This window comes from Coturnix japonica, chromosome 3, assembly GCF_001577835.2.
Source record: "Coturnix japonica isolate 7356 chromosome 3, Coturnix japonica 2.1, whole genome shotgun sequence".
In the NCBI taxonomy this organism is placed as follows: Eukaryota; Metazoa; Chordata; class Aves; order Galliformes; family Phasianidae; genus Coturnix; species Coturnix japonica.
The window spans coordinates 5,329,077-5,348,235 of record NC_029518.1 but is presented as its reverse complement, the minus strand read 5'-3'; the positions used below and the strand labels follow the sequence as shown (position 1 = coordinate 5,348,235).

Genomic DNA, 19,159 nt, shown 5'->3' with positions numbered 1-19,159 from the left:
AAAATATCTTCTGGGCATTTTATAGAAATACTGGAAAGGAAATCTAATTTCCGAGCAGTGCAACAATTCTAGCACAAGATGTAAGAAATATTATTTGTTGGGGTATTTCGAAGAAAGAAACAATCTCATTCCACATGATGAAAAAAACTGACATGGCATTTTTGTATTATGATGAAAAGATACACAGCAAACCCTGCTAGAATGGAAAACTTTTCTGGACATGATAAATGTTTGATGCAGTAATTTTCATGATGCAAAAACATTTTCAGTGAACAAGGGAAGAGATATGGCCTGGGACTCTCAAGTCATAACGCAACTCAATTAAAAGTTTTATCTCATTTCTAGCAATGTCTTACAAGGGACAAATTGTAACTTGTATTACACATTCTTTATCAAGTTACTATTAATTGTTTGTAGGAATCAAAGTTAACCAAGGTTAAGTTCTTTTTGTACGTGAGTACCTCGGTCTACTTATGAGTTTCATAAACAAAGCAAGTTCTAACTCGGTTCCTAACATTTTATCCCAAGGCTATGGAATATAAATGTTTACAAGACAGAAAGGAACATATCCTGAGATAACTAACTATAGCTAGTTAAAACAATTATATTTCTAGCAAGCTTGGAAAAAAATGAATTTTCAAACAGTACTGCATTGTCTTCATTTGTGCCTTTTCTGATTTTGTAATTCCAGCCTTTTCTATTGCGAGATTGAGAAAACACAAACTAGTGACATCAAAAGGCTAAGAAGAACCAATCTCAAAGCATCCCCTAATCCACCCACATGCCTTAAGGCAGACTGAATGTCTTCATATCCTTTATTACAAATGTTTGCTTGAAGAACACCTGAAGACTTCAACTTGTGCTGGCTGACCCTTCCTGTAGCAATCTATTCCAACACCTCATTTACTGTACAGCTTAAACTACCTCCTACCCAGTTGTTTTCTACCATGCATTTATACCAGTTTATTATCACAGAATCATAGAATTGTTCCAGGACCCTAAAAGGTCACCTAGTCCAACTCTCCTGGAATGAAAAGGGACATTTACAGGTAAATCACGTGCTCAGAGCCCCATCCAGCCTGACCCTGAACGTAGGCAGGGACAGGGAGGGCTTCCACCAATTCTCTGGGCAACCTGTTGCAGTACCTCACCACCCTTATTTTAAAAACTTCTTTCTTCTATCCAATCTAAATTGCCCCTCTTTCAGTTTGAAACCGTTTCCCCTTGTCCTACCACAAAAGACCCTGCCAAAAAAGTCTGATCCCTTCTTTCTTACAGCCCCCCTTAAGATACTGAAAGGCTGTTATCAAGTCTCCCCCAGTGCCTTCTCTTTTCCAGTCTAAATGGTCCCAGCTCTCTCACACCCTTTCTCAACAGGGAGCTATTTTATCCCTATTGATAGCAGTTTGCCAAGAATAAATTTCATCTTATTTTTACTGTGTTTCTCCAACACATCCAGAATTTTATTCCTGTACTCAAAACTACCTAACATCCATTCCCATTGTGTGCTGCCAGTGTATTTCATAAACACTTTCTAGTCCATGAGTAAACTCAATTATGGAAGCATTGAATAGAATCCAGCTCTTTTACACACCTTAAAAGGGGAAAAAAAAACAAACAACCAGACACCAAAACCACCTGAGCAATCAACTTTTTTTTCTTTTCTTTCATTTTAATTCCATCTCACTCACTTCAGAACGTAGCTGCTAACAGCTCAGCAGTGTATTTTATGCTTCTCCTAGATTAGTGCAGGATAGTACAAATAGCTTTGTAGAATGAAACTGTTGGTAGGGGGAGGAGTGACATGCAACTGTACCCATTTCAGGGTTTTATTATATTATTAATCCTCTATTTTGAACCAACTCTGATCTGATAACGGACCAAATATCCATTTACACTGTAATACACTGTGTGCTCCAGAAACAGATGTTTTAAGTTTAAAGAAGTCTAGATTATGTATTCTTTTGACCACTCCTTCCTGGAAACAGAAGCAGAAGAGGCATAGGGAACCTGAAGAGGATTGCCTCAAAAATGCCTCAAAGCTTGTTCAAACATATTAATTGCAGTTGTCATCTAAGAATGGTATAAGCTCTTATTTCTATATTCTAACTTTTCTTTTTACTCCTCATTCACAAAAGACCTCATTCACTTCCTTTACTGGTTTGTGATCTACAGCAGACTGAACTACAACAGCTCCTAATCTGCTCTCCCCTGTGAAATTCAGAGCAAGTGCTGAGATATCAGAGCACCTGATATCCTACACCTTTCCTACTTAAGCTACAGTTTTTATAATTACGATACATATCATACTTATCTAGTAAATATTTTTATCTGATATGAAGGTCTTTATTGCCTCAAATTTACTCATTTAAGTTTTTACATTATAGGTCAGGCATGTCTAGTAAATCTTTTGTCCTTCCTATGAGCCTAGAAATCTTAAGGTCATATATAAACATATATGTCAGTAATTCATACACGTATATCATCTGTATTTTAAATGATAGCCCACTGAAACAATTTGAAGTGAAAGCTGAAAGGAATGATGTATTAGATCAATAAGAAAGTGAGCTGTTTATTAAAACTGATAACAAAAATACTTACCTCAGTCATCAGAATCAATCCTCTGTTAAATACAACAAGAAGCCTGTCTTCATCAGACTCCAGTAATATTCTGAAGGCACTAGGAAAAAAGAGCAAATATTGAGATACTCTTGTAATATTCTTGCAAATTCTTATACATATGCTTGTAACTCTTATACATGCTTAGACTTATCAAACTCATCTCTGATAGAATTATGCACAAAATGAGTAATTCATCTCAGCACTGCATTTGGGAAAATCTGATTGCATCCTGGGACAGATGACCTATGTAAATCTTCCAACAGAGGCTATCTTCCTTTTCACACAGCAGGTTCAGTGTGCTGTTGCATTTAAAGCCCCAGTATTTGACCTACATACCCAGACAATCTGCAGTTAACACTGAAGAAAAACAACCCCCAGCAGCTGTTCCAGCTATGCTACTAAGTTTTTTTTTCCAGTGTACCTATCTGAAAATCTGAACAATAAAATTCTGTCCCACAAATACAATTTCTAAAGAACTTTTCTGACGCAAAGTAGCTAATGTCACCAACAGCAAATGAAATCACTGTTTTGTCAATCCAGACAAATTATGGTAGGCTGAGAATGGAATTTCAGCTTGAATACTGACTTAGCACATTTAAATGACTGCTTCCCTCCAAAGGCTCTAGAAGCTTTGTCATGGTGATTCTTTTTGAACCACAGCAATATATATCTTGTTTAATGTACGTATCTTCTATATATCTTATATGCATCAGCTTTTTCGTACAGTGTCTGTTTAGTTTCTGAATTTTTAAGATGACGAAGCCTTCTAAAATATATTACACTCAAAATCAATGGATTTTGGAAAACAACATAATTTGATCTGGTTGTTTACTTCTGAATAAAAGTAACCTTTAAATTAAAAAAAGTATAAAATGACCAACACTAACTTATATTGTACTTCACATTCTACAAAATACCATTCTTGTTCAAACTATACCACAACTTCAATACTATCATACCTTATTAACGTAGTCCAACATGATCGTCCATCCAAGCAGCGCAGATAACAGCTTATGGTGGTTTTCTTGAACTGCTTTATGTCTTCTATCTCTTCCTCTCTCATGTCTGGTCTCTGAGCTACAAAAAGTTGCATCAGGTTAAACAGTTCTTCTACTGCCTGAAACACAAAAATGTAAAGTTAGTAACATCACTCTCAGTATATTATGCTTTTTATCTAATTCTTAAATTCCTCTTTATATTTTGTAAAACTATTACTCCTATTAATTAATACATAAAATCTAAAATAACATTTACACAATATATTTTAAACAAGTGTAGGTAGGATAAAATTTTAATTTGTTAGAAAATCAGCAGACATTTTAAACTTAAATTACAGTTCTTAAAACCTAAAATTCTGGCACAGAAGCTGTAGATCTCTTAACTATGTTCAATGTGGTTTGGTTTTGGTCTTTACTATGTGCAGAATGACACAGACCTCTGAAATAAATCTTCCTGAACTTTGAATGCATGTTTTGATTCTTTCTCACAGGTCACTGCTATATATGCACAGACTAAAGAATCTGAGAAACTTTGATCCGAATGCTCAATCTTCCTGTCTTCTCTTAGGCAGTTTAAAGTCATTCTTTTGCAGCACGGTTACGCACAAACTCTGATGTTTCTATTCTAAATAACAGTTCAGTAAACTGCTTAACATGCTGATTTTTTCTGTGTGTGGAAAACACTAAACATGCCAAAGTAACTAAAGTCTCTTCTAACAGGAGATGCAAAGAGCAAAAACAGACTGTTTACACAACTGCTACAGTATACATGTAGTCAGAGAGCTGAACTTGACCAAATTTCAATGTAGAAGATTCCATATACCTTCCTCCCCTATGCAGGGAAGAAAATCTCCAGATTTTTCCTCTAACCTTGTACGCCCCTGAATGATCCTAAAGTAATGCTAAATAAGGCAGTCATAAAAAACTGCATGCTTTCCCTCTTAAAAAATTTATAATCTTGGTTTTTCACAATTACACATGGACCAAAAAGTATCTATTTTTACTGTGATATAACATTGCAGAGACAGCAGATCTCACAGAGTACCAACACCTTACAAAAGGCATTGCCAGGCCATCAAATCTTGGTGCTGTACCAGAAACTGAAAGCAATAGAAAATCTGACTGGGAATTCCTCCAACTCATTATGTTACAACCTAAGACCACTGAAAAGATCCTTCCCTGTTTCCTACAGCTGGGCAGAATTTTGTGGAAACATCAGTGGCTGCTTCCAGAAAAAACAACTGCATTCCAACTGCAATACAGCAGGGAAAAAAATGCAAAACAATCCCCCCTCCCCCAACAGTAATCAGTTCTAAATACACTCCAATAAATAAAAATAAAATAATTTTTCCACTTTATATATTCAGCACGTCTTTTCAACTCCATTACTAAAGGAGACATTCTGAAAAGGAGGAAACATGAACAACGAAATCATACTTTTTGGAATTGATCTACTTACTCCTGGGTACTGACTGGCATGTGGCGTGAGATTCTTGAAGGCCCACTGTATGTTCTGGTGAGAAGCCAACTGCCTTGTGAACGCAGGGGACTGCTCACAGCAGAGACGCAGGATGCCATAGTAGGCAGGCAGCATCCCACGGTTGAAGAGCACTACATCCTGATCATCGTGGTCCGCAAGGATGTAATTGAAGGCAATGTTCTTTGTCACCACAGGGTTCTGTACAATAAGGCGCACATTCTCTGGACAGTCAACACAGACGTTATACCAAAAAGACAACAAAGCCTGTTTATTGTGGTTGGTGGCTATAGCTGGCTCAGAAAGTTTAGGCTGGAAAAGGTTCCATAAGTCCATGAAGTAAGTAGAAAACATGAGTTTCTCAGTTTTTGAGATCAAACAGTATGTCATGAAACTGAAGTAGGGCACGAGTTTTGTTGTGCCGTGAACAGCAGCATCAACATATAACTTAGCTCTTGAAAGAAGGCCAAGAAGCACATTGTAGACTTGATGAAGAACTACCGTAGTATCTGGACTAAGAGGCAGATCACGTGTAGGGATGTGCAAAGAGCGGGTTGATCGGAACATCTGACGGAAGGAATTGCTCGGAATAAGCGACACCAAGAGATAGGCTGCAGCTTCAAATAAAAACAGATGTGTTACAGTTTCAAAAATGAGGTAAACACTTAACAGCCACTTAAACTGCAATTAAATTACATTGCTTGCCCCATTCACAGATATTAAGGTATTTTATGTAATCTAGTTATGACTATATTTCCGCTAGAGATGAACAAAACAGTAGATAAGGCTAGCACAAAGCAAGTTAGAAGAGGTGCTGAGGTAGCTTTCAGACTTACTCAGCCTATATTTCTGTCTGCTGCTTGGTTCTAATGTAACACAAGGCACTCCATCACGGAAATGCACTGAACTGCTTTCTATGTCTAATTTTTACTCTGGACTGGAGAGCTGTTGCAAAGCTGTACCTTCAAGATTCCACAACTCCTTCAACCACAGAAATGGAATTAAAGTTTAGTGTGACTTATTACTATCAAATCTTCCTTTACAACAGAAGTTAGACATGAGAAAGGCTCAGCATTTGAATATGACAAATACTGGCAGTGTGATTCTGAGCAGAGGAACTTACAGAGGCAGTACATGTGAGAGCTGGGCAGAAGCAAAAACTTATTCTTGATCAAAAGGTTTAAAGGACTCAATAAAGCTGTGACAGCTGAAAGAAGAGCAAAGTACTATTCCTGCCTACAGTGCGAGTATGTGATGGAAACTACAGAGAACAACTTTGCTTAGTTGTTTTTTTTCACTGGGTTTTCCTGGACACATGGATTAATCACTTAAGATAAAGAACCTACAATATACTCTTTCATTAATGAAATAACAATATGGCTTTAATCTATAATAGCTGCCACGCAATGAGGCACAGTTATAGCAACACTTTAAAATAGAGCAATCATAAAACAACTAGAAATATGAAGAAAATACAAGCACAAGATCATATACTTAATAATGTGCCACAGGAATACCATACGCATAATAACCTGCAACAACAATACAATTATTTTCTTTAATTTAAATTAACTTACAAGTTCTCACTCTAGGATAGTTATGTGCCAAAAGAAAACGTTCAACCCAGTTTTCCATGTTTTGTAGCACCCAGCTGTGAGCTAGTTTATTTCGAGGCGTTTGCACAGCCAGCCAATCCAGGCACTGAGATGGGTTGTATTCAGTGACCTGAAAGAAGAACGGAAAAATCAAGAGCAACATGTTAACTTTAGGAGTATTTATTAATTGTATGAAAAAAGCTAAAAATAGCTATCATGACTCTCAAAGTACTTTTTAATAAGCAGAGCTACTGAAGTACATACAACATGCTAGGACTATGGCAGACAAAGAAAACCCTTGTTAAATTTCAGTGTGCTCAGCACTTCTTAATCACGTTCAGAGCTTTTGAAAATCAATTCCAGGTAGTTAACCTCTACATTCTGTACATTTTAAGCACTTTTAAAACTGAATAATCTTGTTCTTAGAAACAGATAAAAAAGATTTAAAATATCTCTAAGGTAACATAAAACCTTAATGCTGAATCAGTATTTTTACTGAAGTTATATGAGAAGAATATAAACGGTATACAAAATAGTTGGTTAGGCTTAATGCTGTTATTCATTATCTGACTACACAACTTGAAGAAATACAAGTCTGTTGTTTTTCACAGGCAAAGAAAAGCCTATGAGTGCTGTTGTTCAATTACAAGAGCCTTACAAATACAAAATAATTTCCTGAGCCTTTCTAGTTCTACAACGCTGGAAATTTACTGATGTATTATCAAGGTAATAAACCAAGTTCTTTTATTTTAAAGCTGTTTTAAAAACTGTTTTCTTTTAAGCTTAAGGTATAGGTACCCAGATAAGAAAGATGGTTCTGCTAGGAAAACACAGGCAGTAACTGCACTGCTGAAGGTGCTCCCAACTAGTACAATCCACCTGAAGAATATAAGCAGCTAAGAAAACAGACACCTTGCTTGTAAAATTTTAATCAACATAAAAAATAAATTTATCAGGAACAATCTCCTCTTTATTTTCTTTAAGTTTTAAAAGAGAAAGAATGTTCAATAGCTTACCACTGCAGTCTTCAGACCATAATAAATACAACAGACTCAAATAGCAGTTTAACTGAAGCTTTAATTCCTGATCTATTTCTTTATTTCTCAATTAGCCTGTGCCACTCAGTTAAAAAATTTCTCTCTCTCTTTAGAAATATGAGTGAGAATGCTCCAACACCACACCAATTATTCATTAAGTTCCAATTAGCTCTTATTTTATGGGTCAGACAATTCATCACTATTTTATAGAGAACAAATGTCAACCCAATATTCACTTAACCGGCACATAATGGGCAAAAAAGAAAACAACTAAGAATGGTCCTCAAGCCAGCTTGCAGTCTTTGTAAAAGGATAATTCAGAAAAATTAGTGGAATTTGCTCAGTAGAAGCAATCCAAACCCTTATTATGCATTCATTTCTCTTTAAACGAAAAGTTAACCTGAAATAACAGATAACCAGAATGCTATTAAAACAGAAAAAGTTAGAGCAGAACTTAACATTTATAAACTGTTGTTGTTTCTCTGAAAGAAAAAGGCTCTTGAAAAATTCAAGAATTGATGCAAAGAAGGATGACAGCGAAACATAAAACCCTTTCACGTACATAAAAAAAAGTATGCAAGACAATTCAGCTCCCAATTTTTTAAAAATTTCTTTTTTAAACAGGCTGTACCTCCCAAATCCTCTGCAGAATGTAGGAAGCAAAAGGTGGCATTCCTGGGGGTCCACCAGCAAATTCCATCAGCATAGTCAACAATTTGAAAAAAGGATTGGCTGCCTGTAATGCATAAAAATAAAAATAGCCATTTTATGTATTTCATTCAATCAATTAATATTTTTAGAGACTTTAAACCAATCCAGATAATTGCTTAAGAAAAAATTCTACTAGCTTCTGAAATTAACATTTTAATTACTTTTAATCCCTTATTATTTAATCTCTGAATCAACTGGTTGTATGTATCTATATCTTAATTCTACTAAACCCAAATACAGATTTAAACCACTGGCAGCATTATCAAATTAACAGGATCAATCTACTAGAAATACAGAGTTACAAGGAAATAACATTACATTACATGCTTAAAATCAGACATTACTCAGAACAAAGGGAATAAAATCAAACTGTAGAGCAATTAAGAATTCAAGAATTTCCCGTAAGTACAGATTTCACTATCTCAGAATTGTCATTTTTAAGTGTATTTGCTTAACAGGTAACTCTCTGTTACCTCTGAAATCACCAGTGTCTACTCTCATGAAAAGCATCTTATTATTTTAAGCATGCTAAGACTCAACTAGCTTTTAACAGTGCTTAATAAAGTGAATAAAACTTTTATCTGAAATTGCATATCAGATTTCTGCTTCAGAAAAATTAATATTAGGCTTTATTTTATGTCACGAAAACTTTAATGGATCATCTTCCATGCAATACTTTTAATGAGCAAAGTATTACTTCAGTAATTTAAAACAGAAGAAACAACTTATTTAATATACAGGTCGTAGGTTTACATACCTCAGGAGTCAACTTTGCTATCGATGTGAAAAGCATGGACACAATCTTTAAAAAAAAACAACAAACAGAACTCACTTAGATTTTTGTTTATTCAGTTAAAATAACAAATCATTCCATTACATTTATTAGACAACATCTTCAACAAATATCTGCAGTTTCTGATACTTACGTGTTCTGCAAGTCTATTATTGTATCGACACAAACTGAAGATGAGATTGCAAGTTTGCCTGATGTTGATACCATCACGGATATGTTGAAACAAAAAAGGAAAACCCTAAAACAAATAATTAGATATTACTACATTGTTATAATTACACATGCTAATACTTTAAGGTTTATACATTTGTATTAAGATCAGTTACCTTTCCTCCTGTTAATGCTCCCATGTCATTCTGTGATAAAGTCAAATGCCTAAAATACAAGGAAACTTTTATCATTTTACATCTGTGATTCTTAAGTTAGGTTAAAGATAAATTTATGACTGTGAGAGCTAGTTTCCATTGTTCACTATCATGGCACACAAGAAAATAAGGGTACTGATAATAAAACTGAACAAAAATATTTTTTATTAGACAGACTGAAAGGAGAAAATGCAAATCAGAGCAATTGAATGGATTCAAGACTTTAGTCTGAATCTTTTATTTGGTCAACAATGTAAAATATTTATTTTAAAATGGTTAAAAATATCATGGACCCAATAATGCAAGCTCATTTATGCTTTTAAGAGACTTACTTAAACAAGAACAAAACAAAAACCTCTAACCCCATTTCCAACTAACATATTAAAATTTGGTTTGGGGTTTTCAGAAGCTCTTGCCTTTCTGAGCGAGACTGTTCAACTAGGAGTGCAATCAGGGCAATCATCTTCTCAAGAGCAGCAGGCCTGTATTTTTCTTCTGCTAAAGAAAGTATATCTTCTTCCTCCTCTTCTTCCTCCCCTTCTTCCTCAGAAAGTACTTCAACCTGTGGCTGCAGGAAAAAAGAAGATGAATTTCAATATGTACATTTAGTGCTTTAATTACAGAACACCTGCATTTGTTTTTACATATACTGTCATCTTTCATTCATAGAATGGCTTAGGTTGGAAGGGACCTCAAAGATCATTTAATTCCAACCCCACTATTGCAGGCAGAGTTGCCAGAAACTGAATATCAGGCACTAGATGAGGCTGCGCAGGGCCCCATCTAAGCTCCTCAAGAGACAGAGCATCCACAACTTCTATGGGCAGACTGTGCCAGCATCTCACCACCTTCTGAGTGGAAAAATTTTCCCCCGGCATCTAAACCAAATCTATTTTCCTTTTTTCTACTCATGTAAAAAATTGATTTCCCTTCTGTTTAGAAGCTCCATTTAAGTACTGGAAGGACACTATGAGGTCTCCCCTTCTAAAACACCTTAATAAATCAGTGTGATTCAAATCATGAAAATATCTAATGCTTTACATTTAAATATTCACAAGCTAAATTGTATTTACAAATGCAAAAGCTAGGTTCAATCACTACAGAGAATCGTATGGTGCTGTATTTAGGAAAAAAATTACAAGTTTACAAGTCTAAGCTGTACCAAAAGTATGGAACCAACTATTAACAGAGTGATGAGGGCAATTTTCATAGATTCTTCTTAATTTTTATCTCTATGTTAAAAAGACAATTATGGTTTACAGTATAATCAATTCAGTATATATTTAAAATATTCTGTAACATTGAACACTGAAAGAAGACTGTAATATTGAAGCAATTTTAACATCTGAAAGGTGGTTCAAGAGACATAGCAATGATCTCATGTATGAAACAGGAAAGACTTGTTAGCAAATACAGTCTAACTTACATTCTCAGGTCCTTTAGTTCCCATGTAGAAATGAACCATTGTTGATATGGCTTGCAGTGAAAGCAAGAATTGGCTCTGAAACACACAGATGTTCAATTACTTAAAAAAACACACACACAGATACATACACACAATTCCTAAAGCTACAAGGCTATACTCACTTCCTCTTCACCCATTTTGGCAAATTCATAAAGAAAGGCAAAGTATTCTGTGAGATGTTTACTGTGAGGCTTAACACCATGCTCCATAATAGACAAGAGAGTCTTCACAAAACGTGTTACACAAGAGCGACTGCCGATGTCTTCCACAGGACCATCCATGTCATCCGAACTAAAAACATAAACCGATTTAGACATGTCACACAATGCATGGAGCAGACATTCATCTTGATCTAGGTGTTTTCAGAAAATCTTAAGTATTTCAATCTCTCCTATGATACTCAGGTCTCCAGAAAAAAACTGGGTTCTGTATTTAGACACAAAATTCAGGACACGTAAATAGAGGTTTTATAACAGCAATAAAGTTATTACAAACTCTGTGATTCTTGCTTGGGAAAAAGTTATCAAGATCACAGGTTTAACCCAAAATATCAAAGAAAAAGCGCTCGCTTCTCACTACGCATCAAAAAGAATGTTTCATAATTTCAGAAAAAAGCCATAATTTTGCCAGTAATTAGCAGAACAAAAGAGAACCTGTTTTTGGTTGATTTCTTTTCTTACTTTGTACAACACACAACTGGACTTTAATTTCCTGATCTGGTTTACAAATTAAAACTGATACCTACATGCATCTGGATATAATGTACAATCAGATTCTCATGTGGAAGGAGTAAGGTGTACAGTTGCAGATTATTACTGACAACAAAAGATCCCACTGAAAAAATCTACTCAAACAGAACAAATACTTCAAAAATTGTATCTACGGTATTGGCTACTACAACCACAATAGCGTTTTAAGTGAATCAGAGCGTTTAGGGTAGAATAATAAACAACTGAAATTGTACAATTTTATGCTTGCAAGACCATTTAGAATAATTCATTAAAGATAAAGCAGTTTCTGTAATGCAAGTAATAAATAGAGGTTTTCAGGTGTTAATATTTTACCAGTCTTCCATCCCTGGCTGAAGATAAAGATGTGCATGCACTGGTCTCAGTCTCTGTATCACATGAATGCACAAACGCTGGAACATCTGCAAATGATAAAATATATGAACTCTGCATGTTCATTCTTTTCCATACACGTCAATATGTATTTGCAACAAAGAATATTCAGTCTCCTAATACTTCCTTCTGCTCTATTTCATTCACAGGATATAGCTGAGACTGATGCACCCACATTCCAGTCATTAATGTATTAATACCTGATATTTTAAGAGAACAGTCAAATTTGATTTCTATAAATCATGAAGAAACCCTAAAAACATTTTTTAATATTGGTGTGTTACTTTAACAGGACTCAGAACCCCTGCTCATAAACATTTTAAACTATTAATATTATTTTTTATTATTTATTGATATTAATTTTAACTGTGAACATCCAAATGCTGCTAACACAAGTTGCTTGTTATTGCCTTTTTCAATTTTAAACGATTTCAGAAAGAGTAAATAACAAAAATTTGGGACATAATGTACATAGTTTTCTGAATGTACACATCTGAACTTTGATTTTGAATCAATTCAGAAGAAAAACATTTTTAATGTAAGACATTTTTAAATGTTCAGTTTTGTAGCGATCACGTGGGAGTTGTAGAAGTCTTCGTATCTGCTGCAACATTTTCTGATACTAACTACACCTGTGGCATGATATTAAAATATACTTTGCTTCAAACAACAGTACTCCCATAGCTACAAATATTCTCTAAACCAAAAACAGGAATGAAAAAGATGACAATTACAGATTATCAATGTAACCTTTCCAAATCACTGTGTGTTATAAAACTTGTTCATTTCCCCTTATCGGTCAAGCAGTCACCTGATTAATACAGGAGCATTTTTTCTGTCTCACCTGTCTCACAATCTGATTGGGACACTTTATTAGAATCTGCATTGGCCACCAATCATCATCTGCCATACGATCCAAAAACCACTGCAGAAAACATGTACTTTGTTAGTTTTCTTTCAAACTGATTCCTGTCCAATCTTCTTTTTGCATAATAAGAAGTTTGAAAAGTAACTGATGTTATTATTATTAAGGAATAAGGAAGTATTAATACAAGGGAAATGTAAATGACTTCTGTGCACAAGAAAAAAGGAATCAAGATCAACAAAAACACATTTAAATCCAGTATCTTATCTCTGTGTTCGTTATGCCATTATTCAATTATCTGGAAGGAAATGCTTATCCTGAAAATCAGCATCAACAGAATGAAAAATAATGCTCAATAAAAACTCAGTTGCAGAATCTTGCTGAGTACGGACAGGCTTAAACAAGAACACAGTTCCTGGGTTAGATCCCTTATGCGTTTTAGAAATGTCTTACTATTATTAGAGGCAGAAAACACATGGTAAGAACAGAGTACGATACATTCAAAGTTAGACTCTGCAAATAGTAATTTGATTTCCAAAAATTTATTCACAAGAAAATAACTTTGAAATAAAGAATCCAAGTTATAGATATTTTATTTCAAGTTCACCCAAGTATTTTTTATTATATTAAACGTATTCACCCATTTTAATCATCAGAAACCTACTATCATACTATGATTTTCATTTGTCTGTACTAAATAAAGTCTTCTGCAAGACACAGCACGCAACTAGGGCCTTTGCACATTCAAACTACCACAATAAATCTATCACAAACTTTCCTCTAGTATCTCAAAACCTGTCTTCACCACCACAGTGAATTAGTGAAATCTGTCTGTGGATTTTCATCTTCAGTCAGCTTCCTGCATTTTTTTCCCTAAAGAGATTTTTTTTTTTTTAAAACACTTTGAGTTAAAGAGTCCCAGCTTCATAAGCAAGGCACTGCGTGAACTTAGAGCTACATCGGACAAATACCTGCTTTTATCCACCTTTTAAGCCTCTATATAATGCCACAGCCTTTCATCACATTCCCCTGGATTCAGCTCCAGTTCCTTTCATTCTGCTCGTTAAGACTTACTCTGCCTTTCCAATTTCATTTTAATGCCTCTTCAATATACAACATACACCATGTAATAATCAAATACAAAAGCTGCAATACCGCATAGACTTTCTTCCCAGTGACAAAAGGATCCTGACCTGTCATCTCATCACAAGTTTCAGAAAATAAAAGTAATTCCCCAGAATCTGCATTTTTCAGAGAAGTGGATTTCATCTCATAGTGCACAAATATACCAAATGTGGTAGTTCATAGTTCAAAACATTCCAGGGATACAAACCTCCAGGAAAGTTAAACAACATATAGAAAGTCGGTCTGTAATTTGCTGAATTCCTAAGTCACTTACTTCACAAGCTGCCTGACTGTTATTAAACTGCTTTGTTAAAAGTTCAATCCACTGAAGCATTGTAGGCTGCAAAAAAGAAATACAGAAAAAATCTTGAACTTAAAAATCTCTAAATGGTCACTTAGAACACGGAATCTTAAGCATATAGCACGCATGCAGCTACAAACCACTACGCATGCTGAAACTAAAAGAAGTCACGCAATGCTTAATTATCAATGTATTTCCATTTTGCCATCATACTGCAATTGTATTTTTACAATGTGAGGCACTCTAAAACTAGTAGTACTTCATAAAACACAGATGAGAAAACTGAATGCCTACTGAGGATAAAAGTAGTTCAGATAGAATAAAACTTCCATGTTGCTAACACTAGTGTTTATATCCACCGTTCAATGGCAAACAATGTCCTCTGTATCAGACTTTAACAAGTACTTGCTAAAACATGAAAAATCTATGAATTTACAAATGAAAAGAACATGAGGTCTGCAGATCCCAATGCATTTCCGAGGCAAAGTAACCTAAATCCAGATCCCCCATTCTTCCACTGTGCAGTGCTTATTATATCACACTATTTGTTTATAATAAAATGTGTTGAATGACAGTCTTTAAATATTTTTTTTGTCCACTATACTCAGTACATCTCAATATCACACTTTTACAATGAAAAGATACAGACTTTTCACTATGTTCATGCATCTACTTAATGAGAATTTACAAGTGAACAGAATACCTTTTCCTTTGAATGAATAAATGTCTCCAGTACAAAAGAAGTGCTTAACTGTGGGGGGAAAAAGGAATCATTAATTGCAGAAAGCCCAAATTAAAGTATAAGCAGTGTTCATTTAAAATAAGCAAAATAAACTTTTGAAGTATTTACCTTTGCTGTCATCAGGGAAACTGCTTTTGGATCTGGTAGAGTGCTTGGGATGCTACTACACAAATGCCACATAAACCTAGAGTCAGTAATTTTATTTGTTAATTTTAAAAAATAATGAAAATCTGCAAGAAGAAAAGAAGCATTAATATTACATTTTTAAAGAAAACTTACCCAAAATATGTATGTTCAAAAATGTTCTTGTCTTGAAGAAACTGCATGTTATCATGCCATATCCACTGAAGAAAAAATGCTAACATCAGATACAAGAAAGCAGTTTATTTCACTACATTAAGAATGATGCTAAGAATATTTAAAAGTTTCCTGTGGCTAAGTAATATTTTTTTAAACGAAAAATTATTTCTAGAATCATTTATTCTATTTTAAAGGACTTACTAAAATTTGCTCTGTTTATACTATAGCAAATACTAGCTTTGTCTGCTCTCTGACTGCAGAATGGAGCTCAGGATCTTTCCCCTCGCTGTGATCTCATTTTCCCAACTAAATCACACTTTTAGGCCAAATTTTTCAGAAAGGATACAACAACGTAATGAAGAACAACATTGCAAAGCCGTATCTTTATATCTGCGTTCATATCACAACAATAAAATCTCCTTAAATATGTAGTTTCACTAATTGAAATCACCTAGACATTCGAGCAGCTTAGTCAGAACTGTTAAGAGTAAATATTTGACTCTTCATTATCAAACAGCGGAGAATTTTTCAGTGGAGAATTTTACAGTATGACTGTTTCTCTCTGAAATGTTTTTGACCGAATCTGTTTGCAGCATTTTTCACATTAAAATAGTTTTAAAGTTTAAACCTGTTAAAATCTGTTACTGTTTTGAAGAGTGAGAAACACACGATGATTTATTGGCTAACAATGAAGAATCTTTTAAAGGTAAGAATTAAACACAGAACAAATGATAAAGCAATACTTCCGACAAGAGGGTGCAGGGAATCTGACTTGCCTCTCACATTATAAAAAAGTAGAAGAATCCCTTTCAAGTCCATATTCATGATCTATCTAGCACAGTGAGATACCCAGTATAGTACCCTGCCCCTCTGCACTTTTTTTTCCAGTTCTCCAGGCCATACATGAATAAATATTGTCCTCATATTTATAACTAGGTGTCCTAAGTTAGAGCAGTACTCAACACTAAGGAGAACAGGAAGATGTACCTCCTTGTTTCTCCTACTTGTTTTATTCATACCTGGGCTACCTTTTCCATGACTATACATAAAACCTTTTCTAAATGACGCTCCCTTACCCTAAACACAGTTTGCCAATATTTTACAACCCACAAAATAAAGTGGGAGGAAACAGCTGGAACTATTCTTGGAACTAACTACTGTTATGTCCTTCCTTAAAGCAGTAATTTGCTGAGGAACTGTAAGATAAAAAGATGGTGGTTAATGAGAATACTTTCCGTATTGCTGCAACTATGAAGAAAATGCTGATATGAGCTCACAAAAACAAAACAGTAAGTATTCTACCATTCTTTTATCTTTTTTTTTTTTTTTTAGAAATATGAAGCAGAACAATACAGATGCTTGAATTAAAAACTATGAGACAGAATGAGAAAGCACCTGAAATTTATGTACACTGTAAATTTTCACTTCCTATTCAAAAGCATTCTCCTCAGGACTATATCTAAATCAAAGGATCATCATTTTACTGATTCCAGTTATACTGGTTTTCCTGTTTTTACCCAGATTCCTGGTTTGTTTAGGATTTCCTGTATTATTTTAAAATTGGTGTCAAAAAAAATCAACTTGTACCTCCAGCAACTCTGAAGAAACATCAAATTTGTAGTCTTTGCCATTTTCCTCCTCTGGCTCCATCCGTTTGTAAAACAGCATGTAAGCACTGTGTGTCTTTAAGAAAAAAGCATCTGTATAATTTTTGTTTTGAGAGAAATTACGGAAGTATAAATGTGATTATATAACATGTTTGGAAGAGAAATACCTTTTCAAAGGAGAAGTCCATAAATTTATCAGTAACAGAATCGTATGTTTTTGTCTGCAAGGAAGAAAGTAACATCATTAAATACAAGCTTCTTTAAGCGATAATCCATGTAAATATGCATGTGAAATATTTCAAGACAGCTGTACAGTGGTTATTGACAATTTATTTCTTGCTCCAAGCAGTCATTTCTCTTTTTTCTTCCATTGCAACCTACTACCATTTTTCAGAATTGCTATGGAATATTTTGGCTTTTTCATGCAACTGCCTTATCCATCTCACTGACATCACTTCTTTATTGCTGTCTAAAGGTATTTAATCCCTTTGTCAATCCAAAACAATTTTTTTCTTAAATTTACTTATTTCAGCATACTGCTCTTTACAAGGAAAGAGGATTCTGAACTGTTTCAATAAGATGCTGCATTATTGTTTTTTATATATAATTACATTATAATTTAAAAAGTTACCAATTCAAGCTGACCCTGAGAATTAGTGTTGTTTTACAGTTTTCTGCATTACTGTGTAAGAATACTCAGACTGAAGTCCAAGGGTGGTGAACTGAATCAAAGTACAAAGCTGCTGCTGTATTAAGAAACCTTAAAGTAATGAGAGCAAATACCAACTTCAGACATTTTATCCTGACAATAGAAGGAATAAAGCCACTAAAACATGTGGAACCATCAGTTTGAAAATCAACGAGTAATATCAGAGCTCAAACTTTTCCACCAAACAACAGTGTGGCTGTACAGAATACCAAAAAAATCTTCAGCTCTGTTATGAATTAAGAAGGGCCTGATTGCAAGAGGTTTACAGGTTAGAATTTGGAAATAACTGAAAGAAGGCATACACAAGGTTAAAAAGCCTTGCTTATCCAGTAACTATTCCTTCAGTTAATCACCTGAGCAACAAACCCAATTCTTGAATTAGCCGCATACTCACCTTTTTAAAAGAGCAAATAAATAATATTATTGTATGGGAAATTGGTAATCACAGCCTGAACCTCTGATTAATCAGCTGAGGCAAGTGTTGGGTCAGCTGTGGGAGCACAGGTGAGAGTAATTTAGCTGTGCTCCCGGAAGGAGTGGAGCTTGATTCCACCTCCTCTAGACCTCATTTAAGGGCTGACCACCACTAAGGCAGCATCTCTTGGAGGTTGCTCCCTGGTGGAGATTGCCTCAGCATTTCCCAGTGAAGGCATCCATATCGGTGAGTTTTCCTTATAAATAACCTTTTGAATCTGTTATTATCTTTGTTACCATCTTCGTATCATTCCACCTTACAATTATAAAAGTGGATACTGTAGAAGAAATAGCTAGGTTCTGTTCTTTGGAGAGAGGCTTCACAAATTCATTTTGATTAATTAGTAATACCTTTGCTATACTTCTGACAACTGTCTTTCAAAACAAAATAATAATATTTAGATTCATGTTCCCAAATTCAATAATAAGAAACTTATGGGAGGAATTAAGGCCTTTCTCCTTTATTGGTTTAACTTCAACTTCAGTCATACGGGGGTGGGGTGGTGGGGGGAGGAAGGAGAGAGCTTCCATGACCAGCCTGCAAGTACTCTGCCCAAACCTTTCATTTCTGAAAGGAGGAGAACACCCTTTGAAGAGATCAGCAGTGGAAGAAGAACAGATAACAACAAGTGTAACTTAATATCACTAGCACTGCAAAGATGTCAGAAGTTTAACACAGTATCACACAGTATCACAGTCTCATGCGGGTTGGAAGGGACCTCAGAGATCATCCAAGTCCAGCCCCTGGGATTTGAGCCACCTGTGTAGCAGAGCGGCACTTCTACCACTTGCGCCACAGGGGGGATTCGAACCCGAGCTCCAGTATTGCAAAGTGGCATTCCTACCACTGAG

General features: G+C 35.0%; 1 protein-coding gene across 6 annotated transcripts in view; it reads right to left on the bottom strand.

The window, feature by feature from the left end:
* USP34 (ubiquitin specific peptidase 34) overlaps positions 1-19,159 on the bottom strand; it is a 130,595-nt gene that overhangs the window by 10,332 nt on the left and 101,104 nt on the right. For all 6 annotated transcript variants that reach the window (XM_015856756.2, XM_015856753.2, XM_015856751.2 and 3 more), the window contains exons 52-70: positions 17,292-17,345; positions 17,105-17,200; positions 15,497-15,561; positions 15,326-15,401; positions 15,179-15,226; positions 14,449-14,514; positions 13,029-13,109; positions 12,128-12,213; positions 11,186-11,354; positions 11,025-11,099; positions 10,015-10,166; positions 9,560-9,608; positions 9,367-9,471; positions 9,198-9,242; positions 8,361-8,465; positions 6,675-6,822; positions 5,080-5,714; positions 3,582-3,739; positions 2,602-2,680 (exon numbers count right to left, since the gene is read on the bottom strand). In XM_015856756.2, coding sequence (XP_015712242.1) covers positions 2,602-2,680; positions 3,582-3,739; positions 5,080-5,714; positions 6,675-6,822; positions 8,361-8,465; positions 9,198-9,242; positions 9,367-9,471; positions 9,560-9,608; positions 10,015-10,166; positions 11,025-11,099; positions 11,186-11,354; positions 12,128-12,213; positions 13,029-13,109; positions 14,449-14,514; positions 15,179-15,226; positions 15,326-15,401; positions 15,497-15,561; positions 17,105-17,200; positions 17,292-17,345 — 2,292 coding nt within the window. The remainder of the gene's footprint in view (positions 1-2,601; positions 2,681-3,581; positions 3,740-5,079; positions 5,715-6,674; positions 6,823-8,360; positions 8,466-9,197; positions 9,243-9,366; positions 9,472-9,559; positions 9,609-10,014; positions 10,167-11,024; positions 11,100-11,185; positions 11,355-12,127; positions 12,214-13,028; positions 13,110-14,448; positions 14,515-15,178; positions 15,227-15,325; positions 15,402-15,496; positions 15,562-17,104; positions 17,201-17,291; positions 17,346-19,159) is intronic.